Source organism: Lissotriton vulgaris, unplaced genomic scaffold, assembly GCF_964263255.1.
Source record: "Lissotriton vulgaris unplaced genomic scaffold, aLisVul1.2 SCAFFOLD_518, whole genome shotgun sequence".
NCBI lineage: Eukaryota > Metazoa > Chordata > Amphibia > Caudata > Salamandridae > Lissotriton > Lissotriton vulgaris.
The window spans coordinates 961,144-974,684 of NW_028243238.1; the positions used below are offsets into that span (position 1 = coordinate 961,144).

The 13,541-nt window shown below is 42.9% G+C and overlaps 1 protein-coding gene across 1 annotated transcript; it reads right to left on the minus strand.

Annotated features, from left to right (window-relative positions):
* Positions 1 to 2,363: 2,363 nt before the first annotated feature.
* On the minus strand, positions 2,364 to 12,878 carry LOC147668655 (inhibitor of growth protein 2-like). The gene is made up of 2 exons (XM_086948547.1): positions 12,551 to 12,878; positions 2,364 to 3,874 (listed from the first exon to the last, which is right to left on the minus strand). The coding sequence occupies exons 1-2, from the start codon at positions 12,729 to 12,731 to the stop codon at positions 3,204 to 3,206; spliced, it is 852 nt and encodes a 283-aa protein (XP_086804673.1). The 5' UTR covers positions 12,732 to 12,878; the 3' UTR covers positions 2,364 to 3,203.
* Between the last annotated feature and the right edge of the window lie 663 nt (positions 12,879 to 13,541).

A 13,541-nucleotide genomic window follows, 5' to 3' on the forward strand; every position in this document is an offset into this window, starting at 1 on the left:
TCATACCGAGGTGCCTTAGCACAAATGTTTTTCTTAGTAGAAGGAAAAAGTACATCACTCTTATAAATTGTGGATGTTAATGTACAAATGGGTATAGTCACCCAAGATCTTAGTGAAAGAGAAAAACGCACCATTACTGTAAGTTGTGGGTGCTGATATGCAATGAGAGTATGGTCACCCAAAATTAGTGCAATGACACATAACGGCATGGTCCGAAGTCAGTGTCTGAAGGATCACAACTCCCATCATTCTGATGCATTTAGTGCTCTCCAAAGAGAGAAAGAGGCCGATGTTGGAGCTCTGGAGAACAAGGATTGGACTAAGGCACTGAGCATGCCTCGAGGAACGGCCATTGCTGTCAGACGGTGTATTTTACACACCATCGACTTTAGCAGATGAGGCGACTGCCTTCCCTGCCTGTCTTAGACGTAGCACCGAGGATGGAACGTTTTTACACACGATTTGGGACGGTCCTGCGTTGGTCCCCTTCTGGCATGCTTGGGTAGGGTTCTGTCCTGGTCTGTTCCAATGGACCTGAAACTTATTTTTCCACACATAACATACACACTAGGCAGAAACAGATATAAACTGTTGCTATGGTTTGTGTGTTTGACCAGCAAAACTACATATACCACTAGAACGGAAAGCGGATACTGTAGTTAGTGTTAATGGGAAGTGCCTAGTCCTTTGACCAATCGCAGTTGAAAGACAAAGTTCACCCAATTTAGGAGGATTGTTCTGCCATACATTTTGTCTGTCCGGGACCACGAGGGAAAGCCTGGATGACCCAGACAGGTACACCAAAAGCATTACCCTTATGAATGGGATAAACACCCAAGCTTGCCAGTGGCATTTCTGAGTTTTCCAACAAACTCTCACTTTGGGACTTTGTTTTTGAAAAACAAATCTTTACTGAGCAGACGCATTAAACCAGACACCCGCTCAGGAAAGTGTCAGTGCCTTCAACAGAGCCACTGAGCCCCTGCTGAAGGCCCAAATCACTGCCTGTCTAGTAGAGATCAAGTATGATGAGCAGTTTTTCACCAGGTCAGCGAGGGATATGATGGCCTGGTGGACTAGCAGATCATTCGCCATGCTCCAATTGAAGCCGTAGGTTAATTGGGGAATACAACACTAATTTGGAAGTACTGATATGGTCCTGAAGGCATGATTGTTCATGCTATTCAGGGACGACCTTGGGTGTTGCTTTGGGAGACATATCCTTAGTGGCAGGGTAATGAGAGCAAACAGGTTTATTACAGTAGAGAACAGAGTTCAAGGTCAACTCTACAGAGGTTTTTTGAGACCGGTGAGAGGGGGTTTAGGAAGAGGTGGCAGTTGGACTACTTACATTTTCTTAAGCCAACAAAATTAATGAAATAATAGGATAGTTGAACATAAATGTCTGAATTCTTGAATTGTTGTGAGGTTATTGGGCTGACAGGTACATCTTAACTTACGCCTATTTGAGAAAGGCAGACAAAGAAAGTAAACTGCTTTGTCTGGTACACTGTGAGATGTTTTCCCATTTCACTCTGAGAGGGATGGGTATCCTGGTCTGCATGTCCACAACTGAAACCTCCCAATGCACAGACACTAAAGAGAGTGCTCACATTTATATAGTTGCACTTTGGAAGGTCCAACGCTAACAATGACTTAGGTGCTTGTAGGAATTTTTACTTTAAACAGTAAGGCTGATAGGTGACTTATTTTGAGTGAATATAAGACCTATGCACAATGGGCTTGAGGCAACCTTGGACTGCGGGTGATGAGACTAAGGTGCTCGGACGAGGTGAATTTTTTTTAACTACCCTAAGGTAGTGAAGCAGCAGTGCTGCTGGGGTTAGAAGGTTTGTGCTGGTCAGTCCAGGTTAAAAAACAACATGAAGCATAAAAATATGTGGTACCGTTTGTCTAGTTCAATCTCCATACCTGGCTATTATGGGGGAACCATGATCTCAGCCACAGCCATTCTTCCTCATCTGGTTAGAGTCAATTTCATCGAGATCAAGATCGGCCATGTAATGTAAGGTGGATTTGTAGAGCGCAGCTTGTCACTTGTGTGGTATCCATGTGCATGTATTCTCAAATTATGCTGGTTATATTGGTCCTTTTGGTGTACAGAAAGCTGGAAAACTAACATTTCAAAATGGAGGCACTTTCAGGCACAATAACTTTGAGGGAATTAAGGAACAAAGAGTGATTGTTTACGGTCCACTGTGCACGAATCAATCAACACTAATAGCATGACGCTTGCATTTATTGCCTTTTAAGGCATAGTAAATAGAAATTGAGAAAAAAAAAAAAAAAAATAAAAAAAAGATACTGCTCTGATAGGTGCTACTTCTTGGAAGAATGCAATCTTTCTCTTAAGCAGATTTATTATGGCTACTCTTCTGTAGCATCACTTGTATACGTGCATAGCAATGTCAGAATTAAGTTACACTATGGCAATAGAACAAATCTTAAAACACAAAACATATTTCTTAAATATTTATTCTATTAGAACACAAAATACGGACACATCTGAAAAGGTTTCACGGCCTAAATGATCACACTAGCTATCTAATTCTGAAAATACTTACATGGTGTACAAAAACGTATAAACCTCCCTATTGCTTCGGACGAATTTCCCCCCACTTTCTTCCTATGTCACTAGAATACATTTGGAGTCAGAGCTTATTTCTTACTATAGTGGCCAAGTTTAGGTTATCCCATATAGCTGCATAGCCAATGGGTATTGACTATAAAAGCGTAGTATGGCAACCACTAATTGGCGGGGTTGGAGGGTTTATTAGAAAAGGCTATCCTATGTCTAATATTCCCTCTACCCCAATTCAAAGTAAAATAAATGTTTTTAAAAAAAATAAATCAAAAACACCTTTAACATTTCATATAAAGCGCAAAGCTTCTGCCTAAAGCAATTAACCATTCCTTTGTAACATGGAGAAAAAGAAAAACACCATCTGCCTGCAAATATACGTAAATAAGTGAACGGGTAAAGTAGGGCACGGGTTCAAAGAAATGTTACACTGCCGTTAACTGCTACAAGTGTAATGTTGTAAAGCACCTCTATCGCAGCGATTGGACTTCAGCAAAGGAAAAATGAGGATATACGTTTAAAGTTTTTGCATAGTCCTATGCAGGTTTTTTAAAAACATCTTCTGAAATTTACAAAAGGAAAAGACTAAGACAATCAAATACTACCTTGACCGTCTATCCTTTTTCAATTTTTCAGAACATTTGTCCATGGTCTTTTCATTATCGCCTCTACATTTAGGACAGTACCATTTTCCCTTCGGTTTGTAAGTCAATCCAACGCATGAAAAATGAAACCATTCAATTAAGCACTGTTCATTGTCGCATCCTATCATCTCACCATAAGACACCTGCTTGCATAAGCAGTAAGTAGGTTCATTGGGATCTATAGCATATTCAACGGGAGATGCAACACGTTCCGGTTTGGGCTTGGACCGCTTCTTCTTCTTAGTAGATTTGGATTTCTTTTCTTTCGGTGGCGGCTCCTCACCTTCGTCAGTCCCATTGCCCATGTGGCTCAAGTCTCTGCCCTCACTGTTCCTTTGCCGGCGTGCTCTTCTGGAAGATCGTTCAGAGTGGCTGGATTCCAGCTTAGCCTTCTCTATAGGCTTTTCGTTTTCTGGTGGTTCCTGAAAATACTGGCAATGGGCATCCATTTGTCGGACATGGTTCTCAACCAGCTCCAGCATTTGAGTCACTATGTGAAGCTTTTCATCTCCCAGTTCTTGGCTGCTAATTAGTGCTCGTTGGAGATGCTGCTGTAAGCGTTTTTTCTGATTAGGGTCGCTTTCATTCACATACTGTTCATAGACCTCGTCAATTTCATTTAAAACTTCTGGGGGGAAAATAAAATGAAAACGTAAGTCCTGAATAGTTGCAGTAACACGCTTAATAATCGCATCATATGTTACGCTGCGAAGCAAAGCTAAACTGAATGAAGTAAACCCCCACTAACATTTGCAGCAATTCCAATGTGAATGTGAAGAAACAACCGAGCAAATTGTATTTGGTTTTCTTGTGAATACAGTCAAAGGTTTCAGAGTAAATGTGGAATTAAACTGACTGAAAGCCTGAGTGCAAAATTTCTACACACATGTTTGATTTACCAGACGGAACGCCAACTCCGAGTAAAACCTGACAAACACCTACATTTACATGTATGCAAGCTTACAGCTAACCTCCAGAAGTAACACATGATCTTGTTTTCATCTCGACACATTTGCTGTCTTTTCAAGAAAAGAGATAAAATGGCAGTTTGAGTTTTTAATCATTGCTGCTTGGAAAATTGAGTTTATTGTTCCTTACTCTTACTACAGTTAGAGGTTATTGTCAAGTGAGCTCTCTGACTACACTGTGAAACAAAAGGCTGTAAGACGTCAGTATTATTTTCCAACACATGCTGTTTAAATAGGTTGTAAATAAATAGTACAAGTATTTTAAAATATGGCAGGAATTACGAAAGCCCCTTTGTTGTAATTGAGAAGTGTGATGCAAACGAAGATTTAAATATTAGCAACAAAAAAATCTGAACACTTTGCTTAGTGAAGTGCAAATGACAAATATTAACTGAAACTCGATCTCCAAACATTATTGTTTGTGCACTATATAGTTTTATCAGTAAAACTGCATGTCAGAGGGAAATTATGTGGCCATTTCAATGTAAAATCTGCTGATTGGAAATGACAGTGTGCTACCACTTCACGTTTTAGTTAGATATTTTAAAAGTGGTGATATGTTTTAAACATGATTTGAGAAACATGCCTGCCCACGCTCTTATGACAATGCTGTTAATGAACTAAGAGGCAAGTGTGTGTGTGTGTGTGTGTGTGGGGGGGGGGGGGTCATGTGCATCCTATATGTGGCTAACATATTACATATGAAGCAAAGGTTGTATATTAAATCAAACAATATCTTTTTGACTATGGCCTCCCTCCCCCACCCGCCCCCTGCACTACTCTGATATTACTTGAGGACACATGACCTCTTTCTGGACAGCGGAGTCTGAGGATTATGACTGACAACCGGTGGAGCTGCTCTGTTCAGCTAATTAGGAGATAGGACTTGGTTCACCCCCTGACCATCACCTGCCCAGCCGGACCTTGGACACAGTTTTTCTCCCCTTCTCACCCACCCTCCCCCTCATTGTATTGCCGTTCTGCTTTTGACTTGTTCTCCTTTCTATACACCGGTCTGACTGATACATGTTGGTGCTTCCTTGAGAGATTTAGGGGAGACTGGCCTCAGACGACCTCACTGGCCGTCACCTATCCATTCAGTCTTTGGGCTGACTTTACCTCTGTCTCTTATTCCTTCCTCCCCCTGGTCCTCTCACTCCCCCTTCCTTCTCCACTGATCTTGCCTGTTAATGTGTCTCATATTTTGATGTAACCTAAATTGTTATTATTGTTGTAACTTTGCTTACCTTATGTAAAGCGCTCCGATACCTACTGGTCTAGCCAGCACTATATAAAAAACTCTTTAAATAAATAAATAAAATATTGTTTTTTTGCACAGCAGGCATGCTGAACTAGCATATTTGAAGGCGCTCTCATGTGTGATAATGAAGAAAATGGCGGTTCAGTGAATCAAAATATTTGCCCAGATTCATATCATTTGAAACTAGTTTATGGGTCAAGAGCATGACAATTAGGTTGAGTAGATTATTCAAGTCACCCAACACTCTTCAACATCTACATGGCACCGCTCGCCAACATCGCCAGACCTCAACATCGTCGCATACGCCGACACCCAGCTGATCCTCTCCCTCACCAAGTCCCCCGTCACCACCAAAACCAACCTACATGAAGGAATGAAGGCCATCGCCGAATGGATGACGAACAGTCGCCTGAAACTGAACTCGGACAAGACAGAGGTCCTCATCATCGGATCCACCACCTCCGCATTGGACGACTCATGGTGGCAGGCTGCACTAGGAGCTGCACCGCCGCCCACTAACCACGCAGCCAAACCTAGGAATCATCCTGGACTCCGCACCGTCAATGACCAAGCAAGTGAACGTCGTCTCCTCCACCTGCTTCAACACCCTCTGCATGCTCCTCAAGATCTGCCGATCGATCCCCACCGATACCAGAGGGATAGTCACCCAGGACCTCGTCAGCAGCAGACTGGATTACGGCAACGCTCTCTACGCAGGACCCTCAGCCAAACTCCAGAAACGACTACAACATATATAGAACGCCTCTGCACACCTCATCCTCAAAGGGAGCAGAGGAATAAGTTTGAAAAGGGATTGCCCAAGAGCACACAATTTGGCCAAATGGAGGGGCCAGTATTAGAAAGCACGTGTCAGGGTGAGGTTTAAGGTTTTGTTGGGGGCTTTCAAAGTCTGGACGACAGTCCGGAAATTGTGCAACATTGGGAGAATCCATTAATATTCCCCTTTTACAGGGAACACCCTCCTCCCGGAAATTTTCCAGGATGGATATTAGGGGATATAGTTTCTGAATCAGGGGTATTGACTTTTGACTCTATAAAAACAGAAATTCGGAATAGGCAATCGGCAATTTTTAAACTTTTTACAGATCCGAGACTTCTTCTCCAAAAAACTGTCAGTTGGATCCATATTCCGTTAGTGGCAGCAATTAAGGGGGGCCAATCGACTATATCTACTATCTATAAATTTGTTAATGAAAGAAGGAGCGATGCTCTAACTAAGCACTTCAGTCATTGGCAAACTGGATTACATGTGGGGCAGGATGTTTGTGAAGACTCGTTAGGGTTAGGGTAAAGTCGAACTGCCACTATATCTGCAAATCTTCAGGTTCAATGCTTTAAGACATGGCTTAATTTGTATATAACTCCACATCGTATACAACAATGGGGTGGGGGTAAATTGTCCCCGATGTGGGGAGTTTGCGGCGGATAGCATTCATATGTTTGCATCTTGCCCCTATCTGACTCCACTGCTCAGCAAAATTGAACAACATTTAGAACAAGGAAGCATACTCGTGGGTGGTTTGACTCTAGATGCACATCTACACTGAAAAACCTAAAGAAAGCTTTGTCCGCTGACCCGAAAGATAGGGTTCAAATTCGTCAAGCGAGACATGATTATAAGCTGGCAATCAAACAGCGGAGGGCGAAACTGAAGCAGGAGGCCTGGGAAGCTTTGGGGGAAGCCGCCAGGAATAAGGACAGTAATGCCTTCTGGAAAGTCATAAGATCTGTTTATAACTCAAAAAATAGAGATAATTCTGTAGAAGTAGCCATAACGGCCGAGCTTTGGGTAGAACATTATGGTAATCTTTATTCCAACAACACACAGGGTAATGCCCCGAACCCATGCAAGGTGACCTCACCCACAGATAATATAATCCAGGATAACCAGCTAACTGTCTCTCCAGCACCCCCTTACTCGATTGATCTAGCATTTACCACCCTAGAAGTGGAAGATGCCCTCAGGGAAAGTCCGTTAGGCAAAGCCCCCGGCCCTGACCACACCCCAGTGGATGTCTATAAATCAGATCTGGACTTCTGGGTTACCTTGTTAACCAATGTATTAAATATGGGAAATAAATGCGGTCTCATTACCACCTGGTCGGACGCGATCGTAGTCCCCATATTTAAAAAAGGGAACAGGGACGACCCTGCTTGTTACCGTCCAATATCGCTATTGGAGGAACTCATGAAAGTTGCAGGAAGGATTGTCCTTAAGAGGATACAACACTGGGAAGAAGAGAAAAAGGTTATCTCGGAGTTCCAATATGGGTTCCGAAAGGGACTAGGGACACTGGAGCAATGTCTAAACTTGTCCCTATTAGTCTCCAAATACACGCAGGCCAAAAAAGGGGACCTATTTGTTACCTTTGTCGACCTCAGCTCCGCATTCGATTGCGTGGACCATGCGCTGCTCTGGTCGACACTGGAAGACATCGGGGTGGACTCAACTATTCTCACATTTATTAAAGAACTATACAGAGATGCAGGGGCCAGAGTAAGATTTGGGACCCAGGGGCAATGTTCACAAAAATTTGCTATAAACAGAGGGGTGAGGCAAGGCTGCATACTTGCGCCCTTGCTTTTCACATTTTACATAAACTCTATCGCGGAGAATTTAATAACTATCAAGCGATTACCCGGCTGTCAATGGTAGGCCTGTACCCATTCTTTAATATGCCGATGACGCGGCAATCTTGTCTAGGACAAAAGTAGGCTTGCAGAGAGCAGTACATGAATTTTCATCCTACATGGGTAAAAGAAACTTAAAGGTGAACATTTCCAAAACTTTCTCCATGTCCTGCTCCCAAAAGAACAACAGACCACCATGCTCAATATATCTGGATCAGCAAAAGATTGCTATTACAGACACTTTTTGCTATTTGGGCATCGTGTTTGACAGGTGGGGGAGGTGGAAACACGCACTGTCAGCTAGGAAACTCGCCTTTAGCCGTGCCATAGGTGCTCTACGAACCTTTGCAGGCAAAATTGGGGGTAAACCCATTCGAGAAATGTTACAGATCTACCGGGCAAAGTGAATAGCCACGGCCACATATGGCGCAGGCCTTTGGGGTTTCGAGAATGTGTCCTCATTACAAACTTGCGAGAACATCTATATTTGTTACTTACTAGGAGTGTCCAAAACCACGTTGACATTTATGACTCACATTGAGACCGGCGTTAAATACCTTAGCAACATCATAAAAACATCACCCTGCTTGCTTTGGCATAAGATCTGGACCACAGAGGAGGGCAAATTGAATAGAAACCTCATTAAAGACTGCATGGCCTTGGACGGTGCAGCAAAAGTCAAGTGGCTGCGATATGTACAAACAATGTTTTCTAACATTGGACACCCTGAATTTTACGATGAACCAGAGACTCTACAAACCTTGTCCAGGCCGGCCCTTAAAAAACTATTATTTATACACTTAGAGAGTGTAAGATGGGATATAGAGAAACTTAAAGGCACAACCCTGAGCTATCAGCAAATTACCCCTACTGAAGGCCTACAATTTTACCTCGGGATCGAAATAGCACCCTACCCTCGCATGCTTTTGACTAGGCTGCGCTTAGGGATTTTCTTCCGTATGGTCACTTTGCCGAAACAGAATGACTGGGCCTCATTGAAATTAACATGTCCATGCGATGACCATTCAACACAAAGTAACATTCATATCATGTTCTTTTGTAATCTGTATACCAGCCCGAGGAAATTATTCCTTTTACTTAAACGCTGGGGGATAAGAACATGTAAACCTGCATATTTGAAATTATTACTTTTAGAAGAAGTGGATGTCATCTTTGCTGTTTCTCGCTTTTTAATGTCAGTGATGAAATTTGAAACTCAATGAGTTAACTAACACATGTTAATATTGAATGATTAGTGTAACACGAGGTCCTTCGTCCAAATGACTGCTGTAGATTTTAAATTTTCGAGAAATGATTTTTATCTATTTTTGTAACTTTGTTCATGTGAAAACTGTTCTTCATTGCCAGTATAAATTGTACTTGCACGCTTTTATGATTTCTTGATAAAACGAATAAAGCTTATTTGATTTGATTTAATAACACCACAGGCCATAATGTTGGGGGTAGCGGACCAAAACATGACTGAATCAGAGCGGAAGCTATTTTTTGTTGCCATGGCTATATTGAGACTTTGTATAGCGACTGTCTGGCTAGACCCTGTTCCTCCGAAATCACATGAATGGTTTAGCAAATTTATAAATGTGTATATGTGGGAATTAGTGGTTTTTAGGAGAAGAGGACCTAGGGCCCGGAGGGAGGGTGAACTGATATGGGAGCCTTTAATTAACTGGCTGAACCTGGAAAATTAAGGTTCTGGGAAGTCTGATGAAATTGATTTTCTTCTCTTTTTTTTGTTTTGTTTTGTTTAAGGCCCCGGTAATGTCTTAATCTGGTTTTTTTTATTCCCTGATCTTTCTGTAGCGACCCATAGGGCTGGGTGGGATGGGTAGGGGGGGGGGGGGCACTAAACAGAAAATCAGATTTATGACACGGATATTGTGTATGATGCTTTTTCCTTTGTATGATTTTTTCATTATGTCATATCTCTAATAAAAAATATTTGGGGATAAAAAAAAAAGCACGTGTCCATGTTCCACAGTTTCCAACTAGCACACTACACCACACCTAGTCAGACCACAACTGAGGGGGCAATGATTCTGAAGGTAAGGCCAATAGACTGCCCTTTGAAGGAAAATGCCACTGTGTTATGGGCCCTGTCCAACTTGAGAATAACGTGTTTATTTCCAGCATATTAAGTTTAAGTGGTAAGGCTGGATATGCATGTCAAGTATCCTAGTTGCATTGCTAAAACGTACCGACTGGACCAGGTGTTGTAGCTGGTGGTGTTTATCGAATGGTATGCCTGGGAGATGTAGATATTGATATTTACTTGTGGAGTTTCAAAGCTACAGACGTATTCCATTTAGATGTCAGAGTTGTAAAATTTCTGAACACGTCTCCGGAAAGTTGCAACGGTAAGCTATAAAAACTTACTCCAGGAGGTGGTAAAAGTATCAGAGCTCAACTATAGTATGAATAGTAAGATCGTGGTCGGTATAAGCTCAATATTTGGCTGGGTTATATATTTTAATGTGGTCCGATTTAAATACGGGAGAGAGTTAGAATAAAACTCCAAAAATGTGCGAAGTGATTCATACTCCCACTCCCCCATTACCAAACGTCTTCTGATGTCTACGATCACACAAACAGATAATGGAAAGTTGGCCACCTTAAACCATCCAAGTCGGTATTGTTAGGTGATGCTAGATATAATGTGCAGCACTTTTCTTAGAATAGCTATCCATTCTTTCATAAATTTTCGCAAGTGACTGGCAGAGAGGGGTGGGTGCGAGACCATGTCTTTTCTCCCAATAACTTAAATATACAAGTATGGTGATGAACTGAAGGAGGCATTATAAACGTCAAAGTTGGAATCATTAAAAAGAAAGACTTATGCAACGAAACGGATTCGCAGGGGAAAACGTATTTAGAAGCTAAAAGGACAAAATAAAAGGGGCGTGAGGTAGGTAGGCGTGAAGAGTGTTTGGGGCACATAGTTGTACTGTCTCATCCACTCGTGTCCGTGTGATTTGGTGTAGGAAACGGGCTCAGAATTATAAGTAATTCCAAAAGGTACGGTTTATTGAAATGTTCAACAAGCAGTGGCTTTACTTCCGCGTTACTCCTACACACTGCAAAGAAACATGCAGGCAACTACCCGCACCAAAATGGCCGCCACTACGTTTACAGGTAACTAGGCAACCAGGGGTGTCTATTCAACTTCCGGCCCAACTGAAAGTGACGTCAAGTACTTCACTCGCAAAGCAAAGACATTCAACGAGGTCTCCTACTGAGCAAAAAAAGGTGCCCTGGAAGTTACTACTACCAACACGACCAGACTCCGTCCTTGAACATCATTAGAGGGACACCGCTGAATTAGGCACTTCTAACCATGCCCATTTCTATTGTGTACACAGATCACCGAGTGCCGAAATCCACGCTTGATACAACAGAAGCACGATCTTCAACCGCGTAGACTACTTTCTGGCAAGAGCCTGCCATTCGGATTTAGTAAACTGGCTACTATAAACTACTGAGCAACCTTAGATACACGAAGACCGCAGCCAACCCCACCAAGCCGTTTCCGACAGAAAAAAAAATCCATTCATCCAAGGAATAAAACGATGTAAACTGTACATCAGAGAACAAAAACAAACACAGAGTTAGGAACCACAACATGCATCACAGTAAACAGAACAGTCAAGCGGCATGCCATATTAAAGGGCAGGAAAGAGAACGACTCCCAAACAACTATAGGCCACGAAGACCCTCTGGTCTCATCCCCGCAAAGCCACCCGAACACCAAAACACAGTTTGAGATAATATAAAGCACACGGATACATTAAAACCAAACAAATTGAGAGCCCCCGTTCTCAAGAAAACCATTGGCCACAAGCCCCACAGGCGACCTGACTAAACAGAGACTTCTGCTGTGCTGTCAAAATGGCGGATTTGATGCTAAAAATACAGACTTCAGTCGAGGGGTTTTCTCGTTGCCTATCAAAGCCCTGACCGCCAATTAACTTGCGACAATGTGCAACGGATCATAAAGAAAACAAAACAGAGTCTCCAAAATTAAAATCAAATATGGAGTAACGAGGCTTCACCATCGGTATCCAAAATTCATCGCCACTGTCACAACGCATCTGACAGCCAGAGAAGAACAAATCTGGCTCTTCTTGTGGGTAGCTGCAGCCGTTATGTGTAGCAGAGTGGTGAGAGACTGGAAAGCACGTTTCCCCGTAGCACGGAGGACACTGGATGTGGATACATACACCGAGCACCTCAAACACCCATTCTCCAGGATGATGTGTGGGGAGTTTCAGACGGGCACTGCAGTAATGAGCTAGGTATGACGTGGAGACCTATGCCACTCTAGTTGTGAGCCCCGGGATGACACCCACAACCTGTTGTACGCTGAACACTGCGCTTCTCGCACACGGCGGTATCGCTTCCTCCTTACCTCGGTAACGCGTGTCTATCTCCCGCAACAGGGAGACGCTGCGCTGAATCTCGAGAGGCAGCGACTCGACGCAGTCCAGATATTGCTCCACGTACGAAGCAAGTATGGTGCGATCTTCTTCTACCCCAACTGGGCTGCTGCCACCGCCACCCCCGGGGGAGCCTTGCTGAGGTCCCAGCATCCTAACACGGGGCAGGGACAGACTAAAACCCCGGCGATGGACCGGGAATCGTCATCTTGCTAGGGGGACTTGCAGCCTTCCTCTGCTTCTAAACGTTGCCTTTCCCGGTACCGGGGATTCTCTCCGCCACTACCAGTCTGATGCTTTCTGCGCATGCGTCAACATATTCCATATAAGGCAATACACTGACTTTTTGCAATTCCCGCATTTGCTTCTGGAAGCCTATTGGCTGGTGTTAAAGGGCAAGGCACGGGAAGCGGAAGGAACGCACACCAAAGTCTAGGAAGTTCTGCTTTAACTTCAGACACCGCCTTCAAGAAATCGGAGATTCTGAAGTTTCTGTCGCGTTTAATTATTTTAAAGCGTATGTATGGAGAGACGGTGTATATTCGAATACTTTAAGGGTCATGGGAAATTATATTTTGCGCACTTAACAAAAACGCATGAGGATATCAGGGTTTGTGTGACTACAGTGACGCTGACGAAAAACTATGCGCATACGTCAGTATATATAGCCAGGCCATCAAGTGAGTTTGACACCTTTCACAGTTAAAAATACAGCAACTTTTTCATGATTTGAGATTCAGGAAGGGCCGGGTATTTTTACATGAATAAGAATTTGTGTGAGCATTTTTGTAATGTTTTTTTATATACCCAAACATTTCAGCGACTGTATTAAAAATCTGTTGGGATTAGTTTCGGAGTGATTATTTTTGTATTTGCTGACGAAAGACTTCACCCATATTTCAGTGTTTCTGACCATCAAGTGGGGTAGACACATTTCGTAGCGAAAAAAACAGCAGTAATAAT